We start from the raw sequence: 27,155 nt of genomic DNA on the forward strand, positions 1-27,155 counted from the left end.
CTTGGTATTTCTCAAATGGGCCAGCAAAGGCCAGGTGGGTCTGGAACTTTCCATGGATCACACAACCAGTTACTGAAGAGCTGGGGTCTCCCAGCGCCTGGCACCGGTACTCTTTTTTTTTTTTTTGTAATTGAGGTATAGTTGCTTTACAATGTTGTATTAGATTCTGCCGTAAGCAATGCACTTTTATTCCAAGACCAGCCAGGTCCCTCCGTGGAACTGCCCACCCTCTAACTTTCTAGAAGGAGCATGTTAATGGACACTGGTTAAATGAACCTGTTGCTGTTCAGTCTTTCCAACTCTTTCTGACCCTAAGGACTGTGCAGCGTGCTAAGCTTCCCTGTCTTTCATCATCTCCTGGAGTTTGCCCAAACTCATGTCCATTGAGTGATGCCATCCAACCATTCATTCAGGATTCATATGAGTATTGAACATATAAGTACAAGTGAGAAGAAATGCCTCTCTTCTTCTCCCCTTTCTCCTCAGTTCTCTCCTCCCATCCTCCTTTTCTATCCAAATGATAAGCAGCACCAGGTCATCACAACATTTGGAAAATGTATCCTCTCACCAGGGCTAACACTTTGGCGTATTAATTCCTTTCAGTACATTTTTTACATGCTTTGCTTGTGAAAGTGAAAGTGTTAGTCGCTCAGTCATGTGTTTGCGATCCCATGGACTGTAGCCTGCCAGGCTTCTCTGTCCATGGGATTCTCCAGGCAAGAATATTGGGGTGGGTTGCCATTTCCTTCTGCAGGGGATTTTCCTGACCCAGGGATTGAACCCAGGTCTCCTGCATTCCCGGCAATTTCTTTACTGTCTGAGCCACCAAGGAAGATTTGCCTGTAGGTTTACCTAGAGAAAAAAAAACAAACAAACTCTTATATTATGGTCTTTCACCATATAATGAAAAATATTCTTAATATAAATATTCTGATAAATATTCTTAATAATGTTTTATTAAGTGAATGGATGATATCTTGCACAGTCCCAGCAACTGGACACTTTGGCTTTTTTCCAATTCTTTATGATTATAAACAGCAGTCCCGAAACATCTTTGTGCATAAATGTTTAGGTATGTATTAGGGCTATTTTATTCAGATGGGTTCCTGGAGGAGGAATTATTAGGTCAAAGGCTCTGCATATTTAAATCTCCGACTATTCAAAAGCCCTCTGAAAGATTATTCTTGAGAGAAGAAGCTACATTTCAAGTCAGGTTGCAGGGTAAAATCATAACATTTCTGGTTCATCCTTGAAAAATCCTTTAAGAAAGCTCCACATTTGGAGAGTGACGTGAAGTTGGAGGCTGTCAGTGGCTGGTCCAGTGCAGCCAGCTCTTCCCTCTGGTGTAGGGACAGATGGCTGTTTCTCTGGCAATTAAGTAGTTGGTATGTGTTTAGGGACCACGCTGTACGTGAAATATGAATTGTTAAACAGCAGGGTCGTCATTCTCACTGCAAGATGCTCCCATTGCAAGAGGCAGAGGGTGTGTGGGGATTCAGATTCAACTGCCCAGACCCTCACCCACAGGCGATGGGGGACTGGCACACATTTCGAAGGTTATTTCTAAAATTCCCTTTTCCCTCCAACTTGCATATTTTGGTGGAATTTGCATTCCATTAGTGGATTCATGGGGCTTCCCAGGTGGCTCAGTGGTAAAGGAACCCCTGCAATGCAGGAGATGCAGGTTCAGTCTCTGGTTTGGGAAGATCCCCTGGAGAAGGAAATGGCAAGCCACTCCAGTATTCTTGCCTGGGAAATCCCATGGACGGGATTTCCCTGGTGGGCTACAGTCCACGGGGTCGCAAAAGAGTTGGCTGGGACTTAGTGACTACAATAACAAAAATGTATTCATAGATCTTATGCCACTGGGTTTTCTGAAACCCTGAGCGGTACCTAAATGCAGCTGAAAGTTTTGGGAGGTGCCCAGTTTTTCTGCCTATTTTTGGCAGCCTGCTCTGGGTATGCACATCAACTTGAGCTCTTTGAGACAATGGGTGCCTGGGATGGGAACCATTGGAATTCTGTGTGGCTCAGGTTTTGCTATTTAAGCTTGGTTTCCTCTGTGAGCTGGAGGGGAGAAGAGACCAAGCTGTTTGCATCTGCGTCTGCGGATCTCCTTGCTGTCCAAGGAACTCTCAAGAGCCTTCTCCAGCACCGCAGTTTGAAAGCATCGATTCTTCGGCTCTCAGCCCTCTGTATGCTCAGTCCTCCCCCTAACCTGCACTCCCCTGTCTTCCTCCCTGGGCCAGCATCCACTCCAGCGTGCTGAAGGATGAAGCCGAGTCCCCGGCGGTCGGGGGCTCCCAGGTCCCTGAGGTCAGCCTGGGCCGCTTGGATTTTGAGGTGTCTGACTTCTTCCTCTTCGGCTCACCCCTGGGCCTGGTCCTGGCCATGCGGAGGACGGTGCTGCCCGGACTGGATGGTGGGTGTGATGCTGGCTGGGGCCTGAGATGCCTTTGAGTCACTAGGCCACTGTGTCAGGGCCTGGAACTGGGGAGAGTAGGGGTGGGGAGGACCAGAGAATTAGGGGTAGATGGAAAGAGAGGCGAGGAAGAAGAAAGAGGCGGGGGCAGGAGGGAGAGTGGGGCAACTTCCCTGATGGGGCCAAGGTGAGGCAGCCCAGGTGGATTTCACTCCCTACCAGAGGCCCCATTGCCTGGTTATCATGCTTTCTGGGAAGAGAAACCCTACTGTGCCCACCTGCTCCTTCCCCAATGCCCAGGTTGGCCCCCTGCAGCCCGGTCGGTCTTACTGCCCCCTGCAGATCCGCCCCCCTCCACCTCAGTGCCTCTGCTCGCAAGGTCCCCACAGCCTTGAATGCCTTCCCCTATTCCTCTGAAATACTTCCAGAGGTGATTTGCACCAGAAGATGGTTTACAATGGCTCTGAGGATATAAGAGGCTGGAGGCCCCTGGGAGCACAGTGGATCAGGGATCCTCCAAATTCTTTTGTCCCAAAGCTTACCAACAAATCACACTACGACTGTTGATTGCAGATACAAAGTCGAGGGTGGAGGAGCTCTGATAGAAGTAAGGGAAACAGGCAGAATCCCACAGCTGTGGTTAACGTTGCTAAGGAAACCTAGGGTTCCCGGGATGCTGGACGGTCCAGTGCCCTGACTGAGACGGACAGGGCGGCAAAATAATGCGATGCGGCCTCAGTGGAGACACCTGCTGGTCAATGGGAGAAGTGTTCTGCCGGCTCTGACAGACTAAGTTTCCTTACCACCCCAGGTCTGGGAATTGAGCTGGGCGGAAAAGAGGCAGCTGATCCTGAGTGAACGACCCTAGGTCTGCTTCATAGATCAGGTAGCAACTAAGTGACAGCCAGAATTGAAAGGAGTTTGATCAATGGAAATAGTGGAGGACATCCTGCTAAGAGCAGGGGGAGCTTGAGCAAAGCCACAGAGAACGGAAAGCAGCTCTGCATCACAGCTCCAGTGCTGGGTCTACAGAGGTGCTTCCGAGTGGGGCAGGTTGGCAAGGCCTTGAGGGTTAAGCTGAACCAAGTGGCTTTGATCCTGTCGGTAGCAGGGAGCCATGGCAGGTTCTTGAGCAGAGGAGTAGGTTTCTCAAATCTATAGTTGAGGGAGCCTCCTAGGACCAAAGCAGCAGGTGTTCAAAGGGCTTCCTGTGTGTCCTCCCCCTACTCCCCAAGGTTTCCAGGTACGTCCTGCCTGCAGTCAGGTCTACAGCTTCTTCCACTGCGCAGACCCCTCCGCCTCCCGGCTTGAACCACTGCTGGAGCCCAAGTTCCACCTGGTGCCACCTGTCAGCGTGCCCCGCTATCAGAGGTTCCCACTGGGCGACGGACAGCCCCTCCTCCTTGGTAGGCTCTCAGGGGTGTCAGAGTGTGCTGAGCTGGAGGCTGGGCTCCCTGCAGGTGGTGCCCTAGGGCCACCCTCTCTGGTCCAGCCCCTCCAAGCTGTCAGATGTCAGAGTGGCTAGACTCACCTGAACAAAGTCTGTGTACTTTTGAGGGAGTGGGGGGTGGTGTGGACAGGAAGACCGCTGACTCACCTGCCTTTGGAGCAGCCCACCTGCGTGAGCTCCTGCTCTGCATGAGGCATCTTTGGGCTCTGCCCTGTGATTAGCTCCTATGTCTGAGGCCAGCATAATACTGAGATGTCAGACCTGATTGCAAGTCTGGGATCCAAGCTGAGGGTTATTCCCAGTGCCTGGACTCTAGAAGTGCAGGTCAGGGAGTGGGTCACCCTGGTGGTCTTCTTGGAAGAGGGGGTCTTCAACCAAGGCATTTGTACAGGTGGAGAAGAGCTAGAGGGTGGGGTTTGAGGGATCTTCTGGGTGGAGAACAGCAGGAGCAAGGGAGGTGGGTTGGGGGAGGGCCAGTGGCCGGCGGGGCTCACGTGGGGTGAGCTGGGCATGGACTGGGGTGAGGCCAAGGGGAGGCCTGGGATGGACAGTCAGGGCTTGGAGATCAGAGCCTTGAAAGTTTAGCCTGTCCCTGTTCAGAGATTTGGGCCAGATTGGAGTCGGGGGGCAGGGGTGGGGTGGGGTGCGCTGCCCTGCATGTGTCTCATTCAGGATTTAAACCCAGCTTACCCCTTCCTGCCCCATCTCAAAGGAAACTTAATTTCCAAAGTCCTGTTTTGTCAGGAGTTTTTATTGATAGAAGGGTTCTATAGATAGAAAAATGAAAGTCACTCAGTCGTGTCCAACTTTGCGACCCCGTGGACTATAGCCCGCCAGGCTCCTCTGTCCATGGAATTCTCCAGGCAAGAATACTGGAGTAGGCAGCCATTCCCTTCTCCAGGGGATCTTCCCAATCCAGGGGTCAAACCCAGGTCTCTCGCATTGCAGGCAGATTCTTTACCTTCTGAGTTGCCAGGGAGAAGGGCACCCTAAAATCTGACGTCTCTGGTCAGGGCATCTTCCTGCCCCCAGAGGGCGCCCTTGCCCCCAGGCTCATTTATGTCCAGGCTCAGCCACAGTCCTCCGAGGCTCAGAGAGGAGTGTGCTGCAAAGCACATGGTTGTCGCCTGTGACCTCAGCTGGGGCTTTGGATGCAGTCCCCCGGGGCGCCCTTGGCAGCTCTGCTGGGGTTGGAGTGACGGTTGGGACCCTGACTTGTGCCTGTATAACCCATGGCTTGGAGGATGTGAAACCAACGGTACCTGGTGAAGGGGTCCTGGTCAGGCCCCGGGATGAGAGGTGTGGGCTCCTCCCCAGGTGCCCAGGCTCCCACCCAGCATGGGGCTGGCACTGCCCAAGCAGCTCCATTTGAGACCCACCACTTGGCCTTGAGGTGGGGCTAAATAGCTCAGTTGGTAGAGCATCAGACTTTTAATCTGAGAGTCCAGGGTTCAAGTCCCTGTTCAGGCGTGCTGTCCTCTGTTTTGGGCTTCCCTCATAGCTCAGTTGGTAAAGAATCTGTTTGCAATGCAGGAGACCAGGGTTCGATCCCTGGGCTGGGAAGATCCCCTGGAGAAGGAAATGGCAACCCACTCCAATATTCGTGCCTAGAGAATCCCATGGATAGAGGAGCCTGGCAGGCTACAGTCCATGGAGTTGCAAGAGTTGGACACGACTTAGCGACTAAACCACCGCCACGTGGACTTGACTGTGAAATTCCCCCTACAGCTGATGCCCTGCACACCCACAGTGCCCTCTTCCTGGAGGGCAGCTCCCGGGGCAGCCCGCCGCTTCTGGATGCCCCAGCCTCACCCCCTCAGGCCCTGAGATCCCAGCGCCGGGCCCGGAGGATCAGCCAGGGCAGCTCCAGTGAGAGCTCGGAGTCCTCGGACAGCTTGGCCCCCATGGGTGTCTCCCGCAGTGAGTGAGGGTCTCCTGGGCCCCGCCTGGATTCGCGGGAGAGGGGCTTCCTCCAGGTGGGCACTGGTTCCCTGCCAGGGCTGTTGAGGACGGCGGAGGAGGGGAACAGGACGTCTAGACTGAACTCTGATCTCAGAGAGAATTGTGACCTCTGACCTGGACAGGGGTCCTGACCTCTGACGGTGGTCTGAGCTCTGACCTCAGCCAGAGCCCTAATCCCAACGTTCAGTTTCCCCACAGGAGTCCCTCTGACCAGCAGCCCTGGGGTGAGACGCTATATGTCTGTGGATCCGGCCCCCTTTCTGGGGATCAGTCTGCAGCGTGTGACCTGGAGGCTGGTTGGGTGGGCGAGGAGGTTGGGGAGTCATTGAAGCTGGGGGAAGACTGGCACATTTCCTAGGGCTCATTTTGAGCTGAGTGCTCTGGCTCCAAGTTCATGTCCCTAGTGGCGTGTCCATCACTGGATCTGCACCCTGGGCGTCCCACACACGCTGCCTCCTGGGTCAAGGTCCTGGGGCAGGGCACTCAGTCCTCATCTCCCTCTTGGACCCACAGTCACAGCCAAGTGGTGGGGCTCCAAGCGCATCGACTACGCCCTGTACTGCCCTGACGTCCTCACAGCCTTCCCCACCGTGGCCCTGCCCCACCTCTTCCACGCCAGCTACTGGGAGTCCACGGACGTGGTGGCCTTCATCCTGAGACAGGTATACCGCCCCTGCCTGGGGGGCCCAGCCTCCAGGGAGAGGGAGGCTGGGCTTGCCTTGCCAGTCACGTTGGACACTGGAGCATGGCAAGTGGAGGGGGAGTGACCTGGACGGACAACCGTTTGCATAAGGAATATGACTTCTGGTCAATGTCCTGGCACTTTCTAGAAAATCAAATAGATGCCATGTAGGAGAACGTGCCCATGTTCAACTTGGAGACTGGAGTCATCACGCCTGTTCTCCTGTGGGTCTCAGTGTCCTCATCTGTAAAATAGGTGGAGCAGAGAGGCCAGTGACTGAGAGAGAGCCTGGGAGGTAGGGGCTGGATTGCATGCACGCTCCACGACCAAGGAGGTGGAGACACAAGAGATGCGGGTTCGATCCCTGGGGTTGGGAAGATCCCTTGGAGGAGGGCATGGTAATCCACTTCAGTGTTCTTCTCGCCCAGAGAGTCCCATGGACAGAGGAGTCTGGCAGGCTATAGTCTGTGGGGTTGCAGAGTCAGACATGACTGAAGTGACTGGGCACATAAAAGATTTAACTCAGGAACAGCTAGATGGAAGAGATGCAAAGGACAGGGTATGGGGAAAGGAGTTGGGTTTTCCATGCCCTCTCAGAGGGTACCACTGTCCCCAGAGCTCCACGGCTTACCAACCTGGAAGCTCTCTGAACCCCATCCTTTTGGGTTGTTGTGAAGCCTTCGTTACATAGATTCAGTTGATTAAATCATGGCCATGGGTTCTCCTGGCAACCAGCCCCATCCTAAGACGTGGTGCCACTCACCTCACTAACATAACAAAAGACACCTTTGTACCTCTCGCTTAGGAAATTCCAAGGATTTTCGGAGCTTTGTGCCTGAAGCTGGGCAAAGACGAAACACTTACTTCTTATTATAAATCACAGTATCACAGATTGAGAGAGTCGCTGCGGATAGAGAAGTTCAGGGAGGAGTCGTGGAGCCCCTCTGGGGAGAGAGAAGGAGCCACTGAAAGAAATAGAGGAGGGCACCCCTAGAGGTCAGAGGTGGGTCAGAGTGGATAGACGGGAGGGGCCTCTGAGCTGCGCAGGATGGAGGTCACGGGGCCTTGGCAGGAATGGCGTCAGTGAGCCATGGGGTCAGAAGCCTGCCTGGAGTTGGGGGAGGAGAGGCGGCAGTGAGGAGGGGGAGACGATAGTGCCGGCTGTCTTTTGAGATCTGTTGCTGTCAAGCAGATCAGGGACATGTGATGATTGTTGAAGAGGGATCCTAGAAAGAGGCACCAGAACACACGTTGACTATTTATTTATTTATTAGATTTTTGAAAACAAACAAACAAACAAACAAACCAGAAAAACTATTTGGTTTCTTTTCCTTTTTTTTGTGATCAGGCCGTGTGGCATGAGGGATGTTAGGTCCCTGATTGGGGGTTGAACTCACAGCCCCTACATTGGAAGTGCAGAACCTTAACCAGTGGACTGCGAGCAAAGTCTCTATGAGATGCTAAGGAGTCGGGATGCTAATTTAGATGCTAAGGAGAATGAGCCAGTAGTGAGGGGTTAACCAGTGATGCAGGGTTAACAGGGGAGCTTGCTCCATCATGTTCTTGAGCAGGTGGGTGGAGCTGGGACCAGGGCTCCAGCTGGCCTTCGATAATGGTCACCCACGATGATGGGGGCGGGGGGAAGGCAGAGAATGGGTACAGACCCAGGTGGTTCCTAGGTTGGGGTGTCGAGAGCAGGGGCTGCTCCCAGGGCAGAGCATTTGAGAGACAGTGGTCTGCCCCAGCTGTCAGGACAGGTGGGCAGAAAGGCTGCCCTGAGGGTCCCAGGCTGGGAGGCGGGGAGGCTTGGAGAAGGGCCTGGCTGTACACTGGAGGGTCCTGACACCAGGGGGAGGAGGCAGGGGTGCCCAGACGGCCTGACCCGGAGTCCTGCTGGGCTGTCGATCAGGTGATGCGCTATGAGAGTGTGAACGTCAAGGAGAGCGCTGGTCTGGACCCCGCGGCACTGAGCCCCACCAACCCCCGCGAGAAGTGGCTTCGTAAGAGGACCCAGGTCAAACTGCGGGTATGTGCTTGTTAGAGGTGCCTATGGGTTGGGGCTGTGGCATCAGGGAGGTGGGGCGGTCCCCAGGGAATGGGGCATCCACGTGGCCAGAAAGGGCTTGGGTTAGAGCTTCATGCTGATACATGGTGGGATTCATGCTTAGACAAGGCCCCCAGGATTTCTGTAGAGGTGGGGTGGGGATGTGGAGCAGATGAGATGGGGGAGCTGGTTCCCTGGGGCCTGGCTCCCCAGGAGCACCTTGGGTGCAGGTCCAGGGCACTGAAGATGGAGATGAGATGCCAAATACAGAGCTGTATGCCAGGCCTCTGTAGATGTGCACGTGAGTCAGAAAGAGTTCTGCCCACAACCATGGGGCTCACAGCCTGGGGTGGCATTTGCCAGGACATAGAGGGAGGCCTGGATTAGGAAGAAGATGGAGAGAAGGATTGTCAGGGTAAGCTGTGCAGGGCTTCCCTGAAGAAGTGTCACCTCTGCAAGGTATTGAAGTATGAGTAGGAGTTTGGTCCACACACATGCATTTACTCAGCAAACAATCATCCGTATTCACTTTGTCCCTGGCCTTCTGCCAGGCAGTGGGGCACAAGAATAAACAGACACAGCCACTGCTATGGTGGGCACTTATAGTCTTGTGGGAATCTCAGACATGAACCCCAAGAATAGTCTTAAACGGTAGAAGGTGATCCATAAATCAGCCCTTTTTTGTAAACATTTTTATTGAGCTATAACCACACTTTACACAATCCACCCACTTAAAGTATGCAATTCAGTGTGTCTTAGTATATTCACAACTGTGTGCAACTATTATCACAGTTAATTTTAGAACATTTTCATCACCTCCAAAAGAAACCCCTTACCCTTTAGCCACTGTCCCCCTCTGCAGCCCCTTACTCCCACCCCTAACCCTGAGCAACCAGTAATCTACTTTCTGTGTCTATAGGTTTACTTATTCTGGACATTTCACGTAATGCAATCATATAATATGTGGTCCTTTACATCCGGCTACTTTCACTGAGCATAATGTTTTCAAGGTTCATTCACGTTGTGGCTTGTGTCAGTACTTAATTTCGTTTTTTGGCATCTTTCCATGTGTTTATTTCTATGAATGGAATCTTCTGTCTTCAGAATTCTTGTTAGGGGGCCTGCATTCCTCATCCGACTAAGTGTCTCCAGGTCAGGGTCCATGACTGGTTCCTCTGTACATACCCAGAGCCCAGCCCAGGGACCAGCGGGGATGAGGTACCCGCAGATATTCGTTGAACTATTGAATTAAAATATCGTGGGAATTAAGATAAGGTAGAGACTGTGTCCGGACAAGGCAATGGCACCCCACTCCAGTACTCTTGCCTGGAAAATCCCATGGATGGAGGCGGCTGGTAGGCTGCAGTCCATGACTTCGTGTCGCGAAGGGTCGGACACAACTGAAGCGACTTAGCAGCAGCAGCAGAGACACCTGCTGGAGAGTCCCCAACTGTCTGGGGAGTGCCTGAGTGCTTCTTAGAGAGGACGAAGTTGAGTCAGGTCATAGCGGATGGGCTGGAATGTGGAGACAGAAGACCAGGGATGCTGTGGAGAGTCAAGGGGTGGGGGGATGGGGAGTCAATGTGAGTGAGCCCTGAGGCCTCTCTGCAGAGCCTGACCTGAAAGAACCAGCTGGGCTTCAAAGGGCAGCAGTGCGAGAGGGGACTGAAACGTTTTCCCAGCAAAGTTCTGATGCCAGGCTCAGGATTTGGAGCCAGGAGCTTAAAAGTTCTGTGCTTTGTAAAGACGATGAATCTGCCGTGGGGGCTGTGTTTTGAATAAGGGACTCCTTTAAGATGCTACTAGCAGAGTCCACGTGAGAGGTACCTGGGGTGTGGGCGGAAACACTGACGTAGGCAGTTTTGTAAAACTTCAGTGGTCTGGGGTCTTGAAGGGGGGAGTGGTAGGTGGTCATGGCTGGGAGCTGCGGAATGAATTGAGACCAGACATGAAGAAGGATGGGGATGCTGGGATATAGTTACAAACAAATGATGTGATGTCCAGAATTGCTCCAGAATAATCTGGAGTGGGGCAGGGGTGGGGTGGAGGATCCTGCAAAGAAGAAGGGAGCCAGAAGGGCTGTGACTGGTTTCCAGCCACATGAGGCTTCCTACACTGTTCTCTCTACTCTTCGCATTTAAATCGCCCACTAAGCGAAGACGGATGGTAAATGGCTACTGGATATGAGCCGTGATGTGGAAGGAAGAAGCGATGGTGACCCGAAGTTTCCAGCCTGGCCTTCTAGAAGGATGCCAGGCTCCGAGGACTGGCTGTTACCTCCAGGCTATGGGGAGTGTTAAGAGCAGAGGATGCTCATTTGTGGGAGTCTAGAGAAGGAGATGGCAACCCACTCCAGTGTTCTTGCCTGGAGAATCCCAGGGAAGGGGGAGCCTGGTGGGCTGCCGTCTATGCGGTCGCACAGAGTCGGACATGACTGAAGCGACTTAGCAGCAGCAGCCGCACTCCTTGGAGATGATGTGGAGTTTTAAGGGTCTGTTTTCTTCAGGGGTTCTGTCCCCACAGAACCCCTGTTCCACATGTCTTGGAAACTTTAATGGGGTTAATAAGGAAGAAAGGCAAGATTTCACAGGGGACCATCCCTCCAACCCATCCTGAGGACAATGCAAATAAAAAGCAAGGTCAAGTCCCCTTGCAGAAGTTGAGCTGGTTTCTGTCCTTCCAGAATGTCACTGCCAACCATCGGGCCAATGACGTGATTGCTGCCGAAGATGGCCCCCAGGTTCTGGTGGGGAGGTTCATGTACGGGCCCCTCGACATGGTGGCCCTGACCGGCGAGAAGGTACAGAAGCTGGGCCCTCCCTTCCTGGGTACCAGACGGCACCTGGGCCGAGGGCTGCGGGGAGGGGCTGGCTGCACGAGGTGGGAGATGCTCACCCAGGTCAGGGAGGGCGAGTGGCAGTGAGGGGTGGACTGGGCGCTTTGGAGAAGCCGGTGTGGCTGCAGTGGAAAGAGAAGGGATGGTGGGAGCCAGGAACTAGCATCAAGCAGGGACCCCGAGCCCTGCGGTCTTGGCAGAGAGCTCCCAAGTCCAGCCCCCTCCCCGGCTTTCAGCGAGTCCCCTGGCCGCCTCGCCTCCTGCAGGTGGACATCCTGGTGATGGCAGAGCCGTCCTCCGGCCGCTGGGTGCACCTGGACACAGAGATCACCAACAGCAGTGGGCGCATCACGTACAGCGTGCCACGGCCCCGGCGCCTGGGGGTTGGCGTCTACCCCGTGAAGATGGTCGTCAGGTCAGACCCAGGGGACATTTTCACGGTGGTTTCACCCAATTCCACGGCCCTTTCAGGTCTGTCCAGAAGATGGGGTCCTGGGGATGCTGTCCTGTCTGCTGGGAGAGAGGAAAATGGATGTGGTCACAGCTTTAGCATCAGGAGGTGCCACCTGGCTTCTCTATCATCCTGGCCCTGATTGAGCTCTGACCCTGGCCAAGGGCTGATGTTGGCCTCAGGCTGACACCTGACCCTGAGTGTACAGCTAACCCCCAGGTGGGCACCTTTCAGGGGCGACCAGACCTGCGCGATGAGCTACCTCACAGTGCTGCCCCGGGGCATGGAGTGCGTGGTCTTCAGCATCGACGGCTCCTTTGCGGCCAGCGTGTCCATCATGGGAAGCGACCCCAAGGTCCGGCCGGGGGCAGTGGACGTTGTCCGGTGAGTGCTTCCTTCCTGCAGGCGACATATCCTCTGGGGAAGGAACCAGTGGCTGTGTGGGAGGTGGGCTGTGTTTTTCTAGTTTCCTCTAGGAATTCCACTAGTCCCTGGGCTGGGAGCCAGGAGTCCTAGCTTCACCTGCAGGAGTAATTTACTGAGGGTTCTTGAGAACCTCCACCACCTTCCAGCCTTCTGTTCCTCCCTGCCTCCCTCTCTCCGTTTATCCTAACATGGTCAGAGCATTCTAGGCAGTAAATCAGAATGGGTGGTTTGCATTCAGATCTCAATCAGGATAAAATTGTTATGTGCTGATTACCAATCGCCATGGAACAAATGGCTCCATTTTTAGTGACTTACGGTAGTAGTTTATTATTCTTTGACATCATTCCGTGGATTGATTGGTTTCTGCTGGGAGGTCCTCAGAGGGGGCCTCTCCAGAAATGGCAGTCAGATTGTGGTCTGGGCTGGGGGTCATCTCAGGGCTGGATGTTCAAGATGTTCAAGATGGGTGATGTATCTTGTTCCTTGGCTGGGGTCTGTCTTTTTCTCTCTCCGTGTGGCTGCTCCTGGTGGTCTCAGACTAGCCAGACTTGGTACCTGGTGATGGGCTTCCTTGCTGGTAACTGGTCTATGGTTCCCAGATACCCAGATACTGGAAGCTACAAGCCTTCTTAGTACCCAGCCTTGGGATTCAGAGTATTTTCCACTACACTTGTTCTATTAGTTCCAAGCTAATCCCAGGATCAGCCCAGTTTCGAAGAGGAAGGGAGCACATAAACGTGTGACTACTGGGACACGTGGCTCACTGGGGGGCCCTTCTTTCGAGTCTAGCTTACACACAGTGCCAATCAAGAGACTGGACTTTTTATAGCTGATTGGAGAAAGCAGAGCAGGCTTCCTGGGAGAGGTGGCATTTGAGTCAGCCCTTGAAGGACAGGTGCCTATATATTTCAATCCATGCCACTGTACAAAGACGAACACAAACAGAAAGGCAAAAGGAAGAAAATACAGGACTGAGTTTGATAGGCTGAGAAGGTGAGAAGGACAGAGAAGAACAGATCATGTGTAGGGATAAGTTCATGGCCGTTGGGTGTTGGAGGCCAGTTCAGGACAGGGTGGGAAGTGTGGCTGGAAACAACCTCCCAGGGCTGCTGAACTGCGGAGAGAGGTGCGAAAGGATTTTGCCAACAGAAAAACAAGAGAGGTACCACTTGAGTTCCTCCCTTCCTGTCTGCCTCCCTCCAGGCTTCTGAGGCTGGTTCTGGGCCAGGCTCTATGCTCTGGTACTGATGCAGAAAGAGCTCCTAGTTGGAGGAAACTCATGGTCCAGTGGAAAAAAACAAGTCATGGGCACAAGAAACTGTCCTCCAGGACTCGGAATCATCAGCATGCCAAAAGTGGACCGATATCGGTCCTGGGAGTTCTTGGGGACCAGTTCAATAGGCCTGAGCTGAGGCTTAGGAGTGGAGTTAACGTGAGAGGGTGAAGTGAAGATGCTGCCTGGTAGAATCAAAGGCTCTTTGACTGGCGGGGAGACAGAGGGAAAGGGAGACATCCAAGTGGCTTGTCTCTGGCTTCAGACACTTGAGTGATGACAGTGGCATCAGGGAGGAGGGGACCCAAGCAGAGAGGGCAGGGGTAGGGGGACCAGCTGGGCTGTGGGCATGCGGTTGGCACTTTTGGCCATCTGGGGGGGATGGCTAGGGCTCACGGGGCTCAACTCGGGGTGTGAATTTCTGGGTCCCCCTTGTTTTCCCCTACCATGCCCTGGAACAGCTCCTCCAGCTTCTTGCGGGTAGGGGGGGAAAGAAGGGGGTGTGGGCTGCTGGGCAGTGGGTGGCTTGCTCGGGGTGGGGGCTGGACCCTGCAATATCCTCTCGCCAGGCACTGGCAGGACCTGGGATACATGATCCTCTACATCACGGGGCGGCCGGACATGCAGAAGCAGCGGGTGGTGTCGTGGCTGTCTCAGCACAACTTCCCACAGGGCATGATCTTCTTCTCCGACGGGCTGGTGCACGACCCGCTGCGGCAGAAGGCCATTTTCCTGCGCAACCTGATGCAGGAGGTGAGCGTCCGGCAGGGGAGGGGCTTCCACCAGGGAGGGGTGAGTCCTCGGCAGCCCTCCTCCTCGGCCCCGCCTCCTCCCTCAAGCTGGCGGGAGCCCCTCCTTTACCCCACATGCTCCGATTGTCCAAGTGGATGCCCAGTTGGCAAAGCACATTCATGTGCATCTCATCGGTCCTTTTACTGCCCAGCGAGGTGTGTTATCTCCTTCGTCTCCACTGATGGATGAGAATGGTGCGGTTTAGGAAGGGGAGACCACTGCAGGGGGTGGCCCCTGAGGCAAGGTGGGCCCGTGGCCTGGAGTCTGTCTGCGTGCAGAAAAAGGGTCCCCACCAGTGCTCCCCGGGGGGACATCTGGGAATCCTTCGTGGCGGATGCACTGGCCCCGCCCCCATCAGCTGCCCTGTGTTTCAGTGTTCCATCAAAATCAGCGCAGCCTACGGCTCCACGAAGGACATCTCCGTCTACAGCGTGCTGGGCCTGCCGCCCTCCCAGATCTTCATTGTGGGCCGGCCCACCAAGAAGTACCAAACCCAGTGCCAGGTGGGTGGAAGTGGGGGTGTGGGGCCAGTGAAAGCAGAGAGGGGAGAAGAAGGCGGTTTATTCCGTTGTTTGTTCAGTCAGCCATCTGTTCGTTCATTTGCTCATTCATTCATTCAACACACAACTGGGTGCCTGTGTGGGGTGCAGGTGGACTCGGATGGCCCGTCATCTGGTCTAGACGGGGAGATGGAGAGACTGGCCGACAGAGCCAGTGCAGTGCGGCAACAGCCGTGATGAATGACGGGAGCGCAGAGGACTGTGGGCCCTGAAGAGGAGCAGCCAAGCCTGACTCAGGGACAAGGATGATTTTTTGAAAGTTGAAAGGAGTTGTCCGTGAAGGGCCTGAGCTTGGACGAGCCTTTATGACGGAGGCAGCAGCAAAAGGAAGGGTCAGGAGGTGGCAGAGCAAGTGTAAATTCTGGGAACTGACTGCAAGTGACTCGGCTTGGCTGAGGGTGATGCGGGAGGGAGCCAGAGCAGGGCTTGGAGCGGTGCATGGCGGACGGCCTGTGTGTCTTGCCAAAGTTGGGACTCGATGGTTCTGGAGGGGGTTCATGATTCAGAGAGATCCCTCAGGCTCTCTGGTTGGAGGGCGCATCAGAGGAAGGGGAGAGGGGAGGGAAGCAACGGCAGGGTGGCAGCAGGGCAGTGAAGGCCTATGGGTTGAGAGGCACTTCTAAAGCAGGATGGATTGGATTTGGTAACGAAGGGATCAGATTCTCAGGATGGGGGAGAAACGGAATGTCAAGGATGGCCCTTGGTTTCTGACCTGGGCGACCAGGTGCGTGTGTGCTAAGTTGCTTCAGTTGTGTCCGACTCTTTGCAACCCCATGGACTGTAGCCCGCCAGGCTCCTCTGTTCACGGGATTCTCCAGGCAAGAATACTGGAGTGGGTTGCTATGCCCTGCTCCAGGGGAATCTTCCCAACCCAGGGATCGAACCCCCGTCTCTTACATCTCCTGCACTGGCAGGCAGGTTCTGTACCACTAGCGCCACCTGGGAAGCCCTGGGCAACCAGGCAGGTAGTACCATTACTGGGATTGAGAAGCAGGTGATTGATGGGAAGGTGATAATGATCTCTTTGCACCATGTTGAGTGGAGGTGCTTGAGAGTGAGCATCAGGCAGAAGGGCAGAGATGGTGGGACCTCAGAGTGGGGACCGTTAGAGCAGGGCTTCTTAACTCTAACCTGCACGCAGATGACCAGGGGAGCTTGTTTAAATGCAGATTCAGATTCCTAGGCCTGGGGTGGGGCCTGACAGTCTGCCTGTCAAGGGTCCAGCTCCTGCTGATGCTGGTGGTCCACGGCCCACACTTTGAGTAGCAAGGTTCTGCAGGCCCAGGAAAACATCAATGAAGTTCCCTGGGATAGAAGCTGGAGGAGGGAAGAGACTTACCTTTGGGGGACCTTAGTGAAAGTGACAAGGATGAGAGAGCTTCAGGAACCCAGGAAATCCCAGGTGTGACCCTTGGGTCAGACCGAAGCACTCAGTTGTGCCAAGCCAGGCAGGGAGCCTCGAAGAGTAATGAGCAACCTGGGTCGGGGAGAAGCTGGATGCTCCAGGGAAGGGACGATGTTGGGGCTGGTGGGGGCGGGGGGAGGAGACCGCCCGCCCCGGCTGACCTGACTCCTGTCCCCTCTGCAGTTCCTAAGCGAGGGCTACGCAGCGCACTTGGCAGCGCTGGAGGCCGGCCACCGCTCGCGCCCGAAAAAGAACAGCTCGCGCATGATCCTACGCAAGGGCAGCTTCGGCCTCCACGCGCAGCCCGAGTTCCTGCGGAAGCGCAACCACCTGCGCCGGACCATGTCGGTTCAGCAGCCCGACCCGCCCGCCAACCCCAAGCCAGAGCGGGCCCAGAGCCAGCCCGAGTCCGACAAGGACCACGAGCGGCCCCTGCCCGCGCTCAGCTGGGCGCGTGGGCCCCCCAAGTTCGAGTCGGTGCCCTGAGGCCCGGGCTGTGCAGCAGAGCAGGGGATGGGGGGCCCACCAGGGCTGCCTGCGGGGACGGGAGGGGCTGCCTTGTCCCCGGCAGACACAGGCTGTTTCCTGCTTTTTCCCTCCCGTGTCTGTCCAGCAAAGTGTCCAACCAGCGAGGCGGGAGGGACCCTGCCTGGCCTTGGCGGGGAGGCTCCCTGGGCAGCAAAGGGGTGAGATCCAGGGGTCTCAATGCAGTCGCTGCTGCTCCCCTACGCCTGCAAGGCAAGCCCCAGTCAGGGTGGATGTCTGTGTAACCCCCCGGGGCAGGCTTGCCTGGAGCCCAAGTGTTTGACAAAGTCGACCATCTCTCTGAGCTCCGGAGCCTTCGTCAGTGATGGTTGGCAGGCCCCAAAGGGAGTCGTCCCCCAATCAGGGACCAACAGCCACTGGCAAGTGCAGCTTCTTGGTTGCCCGTTGGGGTGAGGGGAGGGGGGCGCAAGCGGCATTTGTGCCCGCCCCCTGGCAATGTCCCAGGTCACCATCCTGGGCCTGGCTCACCTGTGGCCAGGTGGCCACTTTCTGGGAGTGAGAGGATGTCCCGTAGGTTCATCCTGTGTTGGAGTTGTCTGTCCACGCACGGTTGGGGGCGGGGTCTGGTGCTGACGGTCTGTCCTCCTGCCGCTGTCTATTGTCCCCCCTTTCTTGTCCTCCGTATCCTCGCCTTTCTCCCGGGGCCCTGGAGGACAGTCCTGCCTCTTCCCGGAGTCCTGCCCTGGTGCCCTCCGCCGTGAGGCTGCGGCCCTGGGCTCTGGCCTAGCCGGGCTGGCTGGGAACCCTTGAGCCTGTTGCTTGCCCTCGCTGGGCCCTGCCTTCCTTCTGAAATTGGAGGGGTCTCCCCAGCTGAGATCATGGGGCGTTTTTGACTCCTAGGCTGTCCTGCACTTCTGCCGTCTGTGGCTTTTCAGGCCTAAGAGCCCTTCAGAGTGCCCGGTGATCTATACCCTCCCCGCAGACTGAGAGAGGGGCTCTGGGGGCCCATTGCCCCACCACTTCCAAGGAAGCCCCTCTGCAGGGGTTGCTGGGAAGGGGGGTCCCTGCTCCACGGAGATGTTTGCTTTGCGCTGATGCCCAAACCTGGCGTCCCAGGAACAGAGACATCTCCCAGCAGGCCCCGGCCTGGCTCTTGCTCCCCAGCTCAGCTCAGAGTGATTTCTCCCTTTGGCTCCTGGAAGACAGACAGCTGAGGTCCCAGAGCTCCAGGGGTTCATGTAATTTTGGCTCAAACTGTTGTGTTCTCTGCCCTTCCCCCGGCCACTCAGCTTGGTTTGATGCCTATAACCTCCTCTTGGGTCGTCCCTTGAGGTTGGCAGGGCTTGGCTCTCCTGGGGTTCCCTCAAACTCTGCCCAGGCCTTCCTGCTGCTGAGCCCCTGGCCAGGGCATTGGTCTCCTGCACTTCTCCTGCTTCCTGGCCCAGACCCACGCCTGCCCGGGTGGGGTGCTCTCTGGGCCGCCTCTGAGTCCTTCCGGGCTAGGCTAGTCCAGCTCTTTCAGCCGGGCTCTGTGTCAGGGGCTGGGCTGCCCCAGGGCCCAGACGTCTGTATGCCCAGCAGGCACCTGTTTGGCTCACTGTTGCTTCTGCTGTCTACCTCTCGCAGCTCCCATGTGGCCAGGGTCCTCCCCAGTGGCGGCTGCTGGTGGGGGCAACTGGCCCTGCTGTTGTGAATCATGCGGCACACTCGACGCCCCTCTGGGGCTGGAGGGGGCCGGGCTCCCAGCTCCCACCCCTGCTCTACGAGAACTGTGTCTTCTCCAGCTCCACTTCCAGCGCTGCATCTGCACCCAAACCCAGAGCTGCTGGCAAGTCTGTTGGGGAAGGGTGACCTCCCCCAGCTTCTTCTCTGGTCCTGCCTTCTGGTGGTTAACGACGGGCCCATCCCTCCTTTAACATTTCATCCTTCTTGGGTCTCCATTGGGCACCAGCTCCTATGGCATAGTCACCCCAAAGCCAATCTCCCCACCTTTCCAAAATAGACCCTGAATTAAACTCAGGCAGACATGGTCTGCTTCTCTGAACTCCATCTTCTTTTTGCAAAAGCCACTGGTGTATTACTCTCAAGTGATGAAATAATTAGTGTGAGATACATCTTCCCCAGCTAGAGTACCTCTACCCCTTTTTTTCTGAGAACCCCAGCCTGGGAGCAAGAGAGGCTGGGACCCTGAAGAATTTGAAGTGTGGGGGAGCAGGGTTCTGTGGTTGTGGGGGTCAGAGCTGGGACGTGAGCCCCAGCAGAGGGCCCACACCCCTTCCTTTCCAGAGCTCCGGTCTGGGGCTCTGATGACTTGCACCTTGATATGGAAGGTGTACAATGAGGTGTTCTGAACACAGTGTTTTGGGAGCTGCAGTTGGTGTGTGTAAATGTGTGTGCGTGGGGTTCTGTATCGTGATCAGACTCGTTTCAGTACTGCTTTCATGGCAACTCTGTAACCAACATGCACTTTCTCTGCTAGTGGTTTGTTTGATTTTTGTCCATCCAGTTGAGTTGGAGAAAAACAAAGAACCAACTTGTGTTCTCTGGAGGGGTTGCCGCTGCCTTTCCCAGAGTAGTTCTGTGACCCCCAGTCTGGCTGTTTTCTAGAGAATCCTTCCAGTTCCTGGTGTGCCTGCTCCCAGGGGCTGGGAAACAGATCTTCCCGCCTGACCAAAGCTCCTTGTTTCTTGCGTGGCATGTTTGTTCTTCCTAGTCCGGGGGGCTATCCCGATAGATGGCCTGCCTGCTGCCTTCCCCTACCTTTGCCCTGTTGGGGGTTCAGGGTGCATCTGTAGCCAGGGCCTGCTCTTCCAGCCTCATGGCATTTTGCTAAAGATCTCAACTCCTCTCTTAGGCTCCGCAACAGATACATTGGAAAAAAAAAAAAAAAAGTCGGACTCTTTCATGCATTTGGATAAATGGCCCTCCAGTCTGGGTGCTGGGCCACAGAAAATAAACAATTTTGAATCCCAGTATTCCAGACATTACTGGGGGTGGGCTCTAGGGAAGAGGGGAGGCTGGATCTCATGGTTTTTAAACTGTACTTTTACCACTTTGGAGCCCAGACCCACACCCTGGAAGTGCCCTGCAGACAAAACATGGCGCCAATGTTTCAATGGAAGCTGGACCCCGAGGCATGTGGAAATGGGTCCTGAGGTGGTGCCGGTTTTGCGGGGACACTCACCCACCCAGCCCAGGTGCAGCTCCGCCCGGGAGGGGTGCTTTGCCTGCGGAGCCTCAACTTGACCCCGCCTTAAATGACCAACCTTCCTGCCGAATCCCCGGGGGGGTTGGGGTGCCAAGTGCTCTGGAAACCTATTCTCTTTTGGCTTAGCCAAAAGAAATGTCCCCTCCCCTTCCCCCGACCCCGGGCATGGGGGAACTTTCTTAAAAATCCCAAGTAGGGTTCAGTCTAAGCAGTGAGGCATGTGGCCTGGGTCCTTGACTCCTGGCTGAGAAACCAACAGGGTGATTGGGGGAAAAAAAAAAAATCAAGAGTTTGTCCCCCACCCTCATGCACAGAAGGAGAGGCAGGTGACATCAAGGAGGGGTGGGACAGTAGGGCAGCTGGCTGGTGAGGACTCCTACCCTCGGACCCCGCTGTCCTTTTCTGTTTGTTTACTCGGTGATGGCAGCCCGTCTGATCTTGTCTGTCTGACTGTTCCTAAGTGTGTAACTCGCAGTATTATTTGTGGTGGATGGTTCTGTGGTGAAAAAGGTTTCTTCTATTTCTCATGGCTGCCTTGTACAAAATCCGTTAGAAAAGAAAATGTAAAATATGAGATTTCTAACAAGACAAAAACAGCACTATGAAGTTAAAAAGATTTTTACAACTGGTCTTGATTTTGATGTGAGCTGGTTTTTAACTCTCAAATGTTGTCACTTAAATAAAAACCTTATTTGCCTTTAAAACGTACTTTGCTCTGAACTAAGCCGAGAGACCTTCCCCATTGCTCGTGTTCCCCCTGATCTGGGGGCAGGCTGGCTCAGAGTTGGGGTGGGTGATGGGTCAGGTCCCAGAACCTATTGTCCAGAGGGGTGTGGGGGTAGCAAGGACAACAAACAGATGCCAGCTACAGAAAGAGTCTTTATTATGAAAAACCGGTGTTATCCAGGAAAGTCACACACTGGCTTCTTTCTAATAAAATGACAAAGCAGATTTCTTAAATAATTTACAAAGGGCAGAAATCACTACTGAATAGTGTGTGCCCTCTATGCCCACAGTGCCCTGTGCTGAGAATGAGAATAGGTCCCTGTGGACCCAGGATCTTGGGGCCTGGAAACCTCTCCCACCCCTCCTTCTGGGGTTCTTGTGTGGGAAGTAGGGCTAAATCTGGGTTCTCAAGAGCCCCCACACTGGTGATAATATGGTCTGACTCTTTGTAGACCCCACTCCTGGATACATAGCTCAAGCTTTCAAATATTACCTGCCATCTGCACTTCATGTTACAAACGAAGCAACTGTAAAGCTCATACGTGGGTTGAGTTCCTAAGCCCCACAGTGAAGTAGGATGAATGGTTCCCCCCACCCCTCCGAGATCTCCTTGAGTCACTTGCAGGCTGTGGCAGGTGGTCCCTGGCGGGCTGGGAGGTGGCTGAAGCAGGAAAGCAGAGGACCCCAAGCAGCCCCCACCTGGGGCTTTGTGAGTCAGGTCCTTGTTTGTGGCAGCTCAGGGGCATCGCCAGCTCCTGGGTCCCCCAGGAACTCCCAGGAGGTGTGGATCCTGAGTGTGAGGGCATGGTGGTCAGCTATGGCTTGCTTCCGGCAAGACAGAGCTCCTTCACACCCCAGGGGAAGTGGAAACACCAGAGACTGCCCCCCACCTCCAAATGAGGTTCTGGAAAGTGGTTGTGCCTGTTGGGGATGCCCCATGTGTGCTCCATCAGTGATGGGCTCAGTGAGGTTAGCCACAGTCCTGGCTCCCGAAGATTTGCATGCTTTCGGCTCTGTGGGGCCCATCAACTCTACATCTTTTTCCAGCAAAGACTCAGTTCCAGATATGCCTACGAGCTCATGGAGGAAGAGGAGAAGGAGGAGGAGGGGGAGGGAGAAGAAAGCTCTGAGAAAGAGACTTGGAAGGAGGGCATTACCTGAAGGGCGCTGTCCTCAGTCTCGGATGAGAGAAACAGTCATGTCGCCACTAGAGATGGGAGAGCAGTGGGGACAGGTGCTGCTGATCTGTCCTGCATGCTGCAGGCTCTGAGGGACCCTCCCCACCCAGGCTAGACAAGACCAGAACTGGCAGTGTGGTGGGTACATGCCCCACTTGGCATGTAGTCAGCACCAGCGGGGCCCCGCCTCAGAGCCTATCACAGCCACGTACGTATGACCTCAGTTAGGGCAGCTCCAGGCCCAGGTGCTGCTCCAGGACAGGGTCCTAAGCAGACAGGCCAGGCATTTCACAGCAGCCACGCGGCTTTCTCCAGTTCCAGGGTGGGCACGGTGGAGAGGAACCATGGAGAGTGAGTGGTGGAAGAAGGGTGGATCTTTCAGGAACCAGGTACCCGGTCACATGTGATGGACACATTTTGGGGCCCAAGGCCCAGGGGGCCACATCCATCTAGGTGTGTCCTTAACTACCACCCCAACCTAAGTATTTGATCAAGGAGGAGACCAAGGCATGTTGCAGAGGCTCAGAGAGGGAGAGAGATGGTTAGACTCACACAGCAGAGTCTGAACAAGAGACCTGCCTGAAAAAGTGGCCTGGCTCATAGGGGACTCTCCTGGCCATGTCCTTCGAAGCACGGTAAGCTGGCTCACCTGTCCTCTGCTGCGATGGCCTCATCTAGCTCTTGGGACACCTTTTGGAGATGCCGGATTCCTGCCCCCACGGGCTCCAGGTCACTGTCGGACTCACTGGACAGAAGGAAAAGCTGTGCATATCAGTCACTAGCTGGAAACCTGTGGCAGGAGCCTATTCTAACCCAGCACTGGGACCTGGTGTACAGGCCCCAGAGATGACCAGTGTGGGCTGGGAACTGATCACCCCAGACCCCCATTCTAGGAAGTGTCGTCAGAGAGGCTCGGAGCAGATGGCAGAGAACAGCTGAGGCCATTGTCAAGGATAGATGATCCTGCAGACAGGTAAGCCTCCACCCCCCGACCCTGCCAGGTGGCTTCAAAAACTTTTGGTGGAGCTTGGGTGACTGTGATACTCTTAGAGTTAAGCTCGCCTCTTCCTTTGGCAGGTGGGGAAACTCAGGCCCAAAAGGACCTCCCCAGGTCCCCCATAGTGGGGCACAGAGCTGAGCCAGAGCATGGATGTGGCTCAGCTCAGGGTGTCCTGAAGGTGCTCAGTAGCCCCCAGGGCCCAGTTAGCATTTGAGGGGCAGGCACTACCCCACTTACCTAGGGGAGCAGAGGGGCTCTGCCGAGGAGTAGGGGCTCCGGAAGGCAGCCTCCCTTCTGGACCGTTGCCAAGGGTGGGCATGGGGGCCCATCTGGACAGACAGGGGGTGGTACTCTTTCTCCCGGGGGTCCAGGGTTGAGTGGGCAGGGGCAGCCACAGATAGCCGGGTGCTCCTCTGGCTCAGGCTGCGAGCTGGGGGGCTACTGCCCTTCTGGGCCCCTCTCTTCCTCCTCCTGGCTTTCACCTGGGTTTCCACCAGCCACTTGGTGCCACTTTGGCAGGACTCCTGGATCCTCTGTGACCAGTGCATGGAAAAGTCAGAGTGGACAAGCCAGGAGTGAGCTACCCGATTTCTCAGGGCATCCCCCAACCCCTCGGCCCACCAGCTGGTCCTACAGACCCAGGAAGCCTTTAGGCTCAGGGTGAGGGATGCAGATGAGTCCATGAGGCCACAGGTCCATAGCAGGGACCCAGCTCAGGCCCCCAGGGATAAGTGCATGGGCGGCAGCATAACCTCTCTGGCTCATGGAGCCTGCATTGGTCTAAATCCAAACCCTCTTTCTGGACAGATTGACCCAGACTCAAAGGGGAGGCCTGGGGGAGACCACACCTACCCCCAGGAGACAGTGAAATAATTCTAAACATGTTCGGCACGTGCCCTACCTTCTCACGCCCTGTCTTGCTCTCTGTCCTCCAGCCATACCCAGACTAAGTTCCTGCCAGTTCTTTTCAGCGTCTTGCTCTCCTTTAACCCTGGGTCTGGACTAGTTCACCTGTCTTGTACACTCCTCATACCTCCTCATACCTCCCCTTTCCTGGGCGAATTCCATGGAGTCACCTCCTCCAGTCACCTTCACTGACTAAGCTTGTTTTTGGTGTTCCCCCACCATTAGCCCTTTGCTAATTAGCAACTTCCTATCACAGTATAGCTCTTTCATCTTGTCTCATGATGTTCTGTTTCCTCCACAACCCTGTTTTCATTCACTCATTCAGCTATTTGTTGAGCATCTACTGGGTGCCATGGGCTTCCCAGATGGCGCTAGTGGTAAAGAAACCGCCTGCCAATGCAGAAGAGATATGAGACATGGGCTCGATCCCTGGATTGGGAAGGTCCCCTGGAGGAGGGCCTGGCAACCCACTCCAGTATTCTTGCCTAGAGAATCCCATGGTCAGAGGAGCCTGGCTCCTACTGTCCATAGGGTAACAAAGAGTCAGACATGACTGAGGCGACTTAGCGTGCACGCACTACTGTGTACCAGGAATTGTTTGGAGAGCTGGGGACACTAATAAATCAAGGACCTTGTCTTCACAGAGTCTATATTCTTGGGAGATCTTTGGGGGCAGCCATTTTTCAGCATCAAGGAAGCCCTACATCCATACTTGGCATTACCTGGGACATGGCACCCAAGGTGCTCTTAGCTGAGCGAGCTGCAGCCTGGAGGCCCTGCTGCCCTGGCTCTGGGGTTTCCAGGCGTTTCCAGGAGGGGCCCACCCCGAGGTTGAGGCTGACTGCTCTCAGGGGCAGCCGCCTCTGGAACTGTCTGCGCAGGGAGCCCAGGGCCCCGCTGGAGGTGTCCAGGTGGCCGGCTACAGGCTGCAGGGCCTCGCTCTCCTCCAACCGTTCCTGGTTCTGGAGAGACCTCCGACGCAGGGAAGCCCCCACAGCTGGCCACCGAGAAGCCATCTGACTGTTCAAGAGTCTGTTCTGTTCCCACAGACCCTGGGGAGGAGATCAATGGGAGATCAGCAGGGTATCCCCCATCCCACTCCCAGGATCCAGTGAGACACCGGGTACCAGAGAAAGAGATTCCAGTCCTGGGGCCCATGGGGTGGGTCGCTTGTCAACCGTGGGGAGGAATTCTTCCTAGAAGTGAGGTCATAGAGGCCCGGGAGAGGGCAGAGTCTGGACAAGGCCGGCCAGCAAGGCGTCCCTTGCTGTGAGTGTCTGAATTAACTGTCTTTTCATCCCAGGCTACTTTCCGTTATCTGCCTCAGGCTGGGAGGGAGGCAGTCAGGACCCGCCGGCCGTCGCTGAGCCTCAGCACTTGGCCCAGGCTGGGCTAGGGACTCTTTCACGAGCTCGCCTTGACCCAATGCGCGGAGGTGGGCTGACCAGACACCCCGATGTCCATCCGGCTGTACCCAGAAGCCCCACATGCCGTGCCCGTCCTAACTAGGGGTCCCCCACCCCACCTGCTCCCGTCCCTTCTGAACAGAACCCCACCACGCCCCGGCCCGCACTCACCCAACAGCTCCCGAGGCTGACCAGACGACGTGCATAGCTGCTCCTCGCCCATCCAGTCGATTTGAAACACCGCGCGGATCCGCCCCCCTGGTCCTGTCCTCACAGCTGATTGGCTCTGTCCCCGCCTCGCGGCCACGCCAGGGATCCGATTGGCCCCTGCGCCAGCGGCTGTGAATCCTGCTCTCGGATTGGCCTAGCCATCCCCATTCATCCTCTGGAGGCCCGCTGGACAGGGAGCCGGGCGTAGAGGACCCTTTGTATCTATGGGTCCCGCCCGAGTTTCCTGCAGAATCCGTAGCCCGCGCCGGCTCAGCCCCGGCGCCACCTACTGACCCTCGGTCTCGGGCCACTGGACCCCATCCTTAACTTATAAAGGGTTCTGGCTGGCCTGACTGGGCGGGGCGAGGCGGGGTCCCCGGCTCCTAAGGGTCCCTCCCATCCTGCCTGAAGGTCTCAGTGGTTTTGTCAGAAAGAGCCTGGGCTGGGAACTCGGAGCCTTGGGTTGCTGTGGAAACTTTGTTTCAAACTTCCCTCGTGACCCTCTGCCTTCCTGAGACTGCCCTTCAGTTCCCCAAACTTGCCATCCGCACGGATCCCCAGGAAAACCCATCTTGGGAGAGGGGACAGATTGAGTGCATCCCCCAGCCCCCTACCCCCACTCCAAGTACGACCCCCAACCCTGTCCCATTGACCATCCCCTCTATCCAGCTGAGTGCCTCCCCCCTTCCCTTTAGCATCCGAGCTAAAAAATTCACCATTTAGAAAGCCCCCTCTCCTTCCCCCTCAAAGTAGTCCCTACTCCGTTTCCTCACCGCCCTGCTCACCTGGAACCTTTCCTCCCCCCATACACCACCCCCCCCCCCCCCCCCCCCCCCCCCCCCCACCCCCCCACCCCCGGCTCCATTCCCGAGTTTCAACTTATGGGTCTCTTGAAGGTCAGTCATTAACTCTGTTCTTCACCTCCGGGTCATCTCCCCCAAACCCTGGTAAAGGGACTTTTCCCATGGGAGGAGACCGATTCAAACGAGTCACTTACTATGCACCTGGCCGTGGTGCAGTGATTAAAGAATCTGCCTGTCAATGCAGGAGAGGAGGGAGACATGGGTTTGATCTCTGGGTTGGGAAGATCCCCTGGAGAAGGGAATGGCAACGCACTCCAGTGTTCTTGCCTGGAGAATCCCATGGACAGAAGAGCCTCGCAGGCTATAGTCTATGGGGTCGCAAGTCTATGGGACACGACTGAACCGCTAAGCACAGCACAGAGCTGGACACAGCTGAGCACACGCATGCATGCACTATGCACCAGGTACTAATTTCCAAGCACTTTATAGGAGGGACTCAAGAGCCCCTCGCTGCAGCCTAGGACTAGATGAGGAAATGGAGATGGGGAGGGACCTCAATTTTCCGGTTTATATGCAGCAAGGATTCAAACTCTGTCACCCTGGGACCAGGGTCCATGAGCCTCTCCAGCATAGCACATGGCCTCTCCTCAGCCTGCACCTCTCCCCACAGTTGTGCTAAATCAGCACCTGTATCCCCTTCTCCTCCTGGGTGCTGTGGGCACCTTAAACCAACATGCTCCAACAAGGTCACGCTGGTGTCTCTCAACCCCCCTTTTCTCCTTCCTCATTCCCCTCACCTGTCCTTCCAATTATTTACTTGTGTCTGATAGATTAAGCTCTGTGCTGACAATGATCCACAAAGGTGAACCAAACAGGTGAACTAACTTGGTGAACTAGCTCAAACCTGGTGTGTGGGGGAGAGACGGACA

The 27,155-nt window shown here is 55.5% G+C and overlaps 2 protein-coding genes and 1 non-coding gene across 5 annotated transcripts in view; 2 read left to right on the forward strand and 1 right to left on the reverse strand.

The window, feature by feature from the left end:
• PITPNM3 (PITPNM family member 3) overlaps nt 1–20,701 on the forward strand; it is a 94,232-nt gene extending 73,531 nt beyond the window's left edge. For all 3 annotated transcript variants that reach the window (XM_042255556.2, XM_042255557.2, XM_027975097.3), the window contains 11 exons: nt 2,250–2,422; nt 3,658–3,828; nt 5,601–5,792; nt 6,348–6,496; nt 8,426–8,542; nt 11,244–11,360; nt 11,663–11,811; nt 12,082–12,231; nt 14,116–14,299; nt 14,713–14,841; nt 16,487–20,701. In XM_042255556.2, coding sequence (XP_042111490.1) covers nt 2,250–2,422; nt 3,658–3,828; nt 5,601–5,792; nt 6,348–6,496; nt 8,426–8,542; nt 11,244–11,360; nt 11,663–11,811; nt 12,082–12,231; nt 14,116–14,299; nt 14,713–14,841; nt 16,487–16,789 — 1,834 coding nt within the window. In that variant the 3' untranslated portion in view covers nt 16,790–20,701. The remainder of the gene's footprint in view (nt 1–2,249; nt 2,423–3,657; nt 3,829–5,600; nt 5,793–6,347; nt 6,497–8,425; nt 8,543–11,243; nt 11,361–11,662; nt 11,812–12,081; nt 12,232–14,115; nt 14,300–14,712; nt 14,842–16,486) is intronic.
• TRNAK-UUU (transfer RNA lysine (anticodon UUU)) lies at nt 5,270–5,342 on the forward strand. The gene has a single exon. It is a non-coding gene; the product is annotated as a tRNA-Lys (tRNA).
• Nucleotides 20,702–20,863: 162 nt separating the features above from the next.
• On the reverse strand, nt 20,864–25,419 carry PIMREG (PICALM interacting mitotic regulator). Its single transcript, XM_004012584.6, has 6 exons — nt 25,385–25,419; nt 24,530–24,859; nt 23,139–23,434; nt 22,551–22,646; nt 21,881–21,930; nt 20,864–21,513 (listed from the first exon to the last, which is right to left on the reverse strand). Exons 2-5 carry the CDS (start codon nt 24,821–24,823, stop codon nt 21,897–21,899), a joined length of 720 nt encoding a protein of 239 aa, XP_004012633.1. The 5' UTR covers nt 24,824–24,859; nt 25,385–25,419; the 3' UTR covers nt 20,864–21,513; nt 21,881–21,896.
• Nucleotides 25,420–27,155: the final 1,736 nt, after the last annotated feature.

This window comes from Ovis aries, chromosome 11 (genome assembly GCF_016772045.2).
Source record: "Ovis aries strain OAR_USU_Benz2616 breed Rambouillet chromosome 11, ARS-UI_Ramb_v3.0, whole genome shotgun sequence".
Taxonomy (NCBI): Eukaryota; Metazoa; Chordata; class Mammalia; order Artiodactyla; family Bovidae; genus Ovis; species Ovis aries.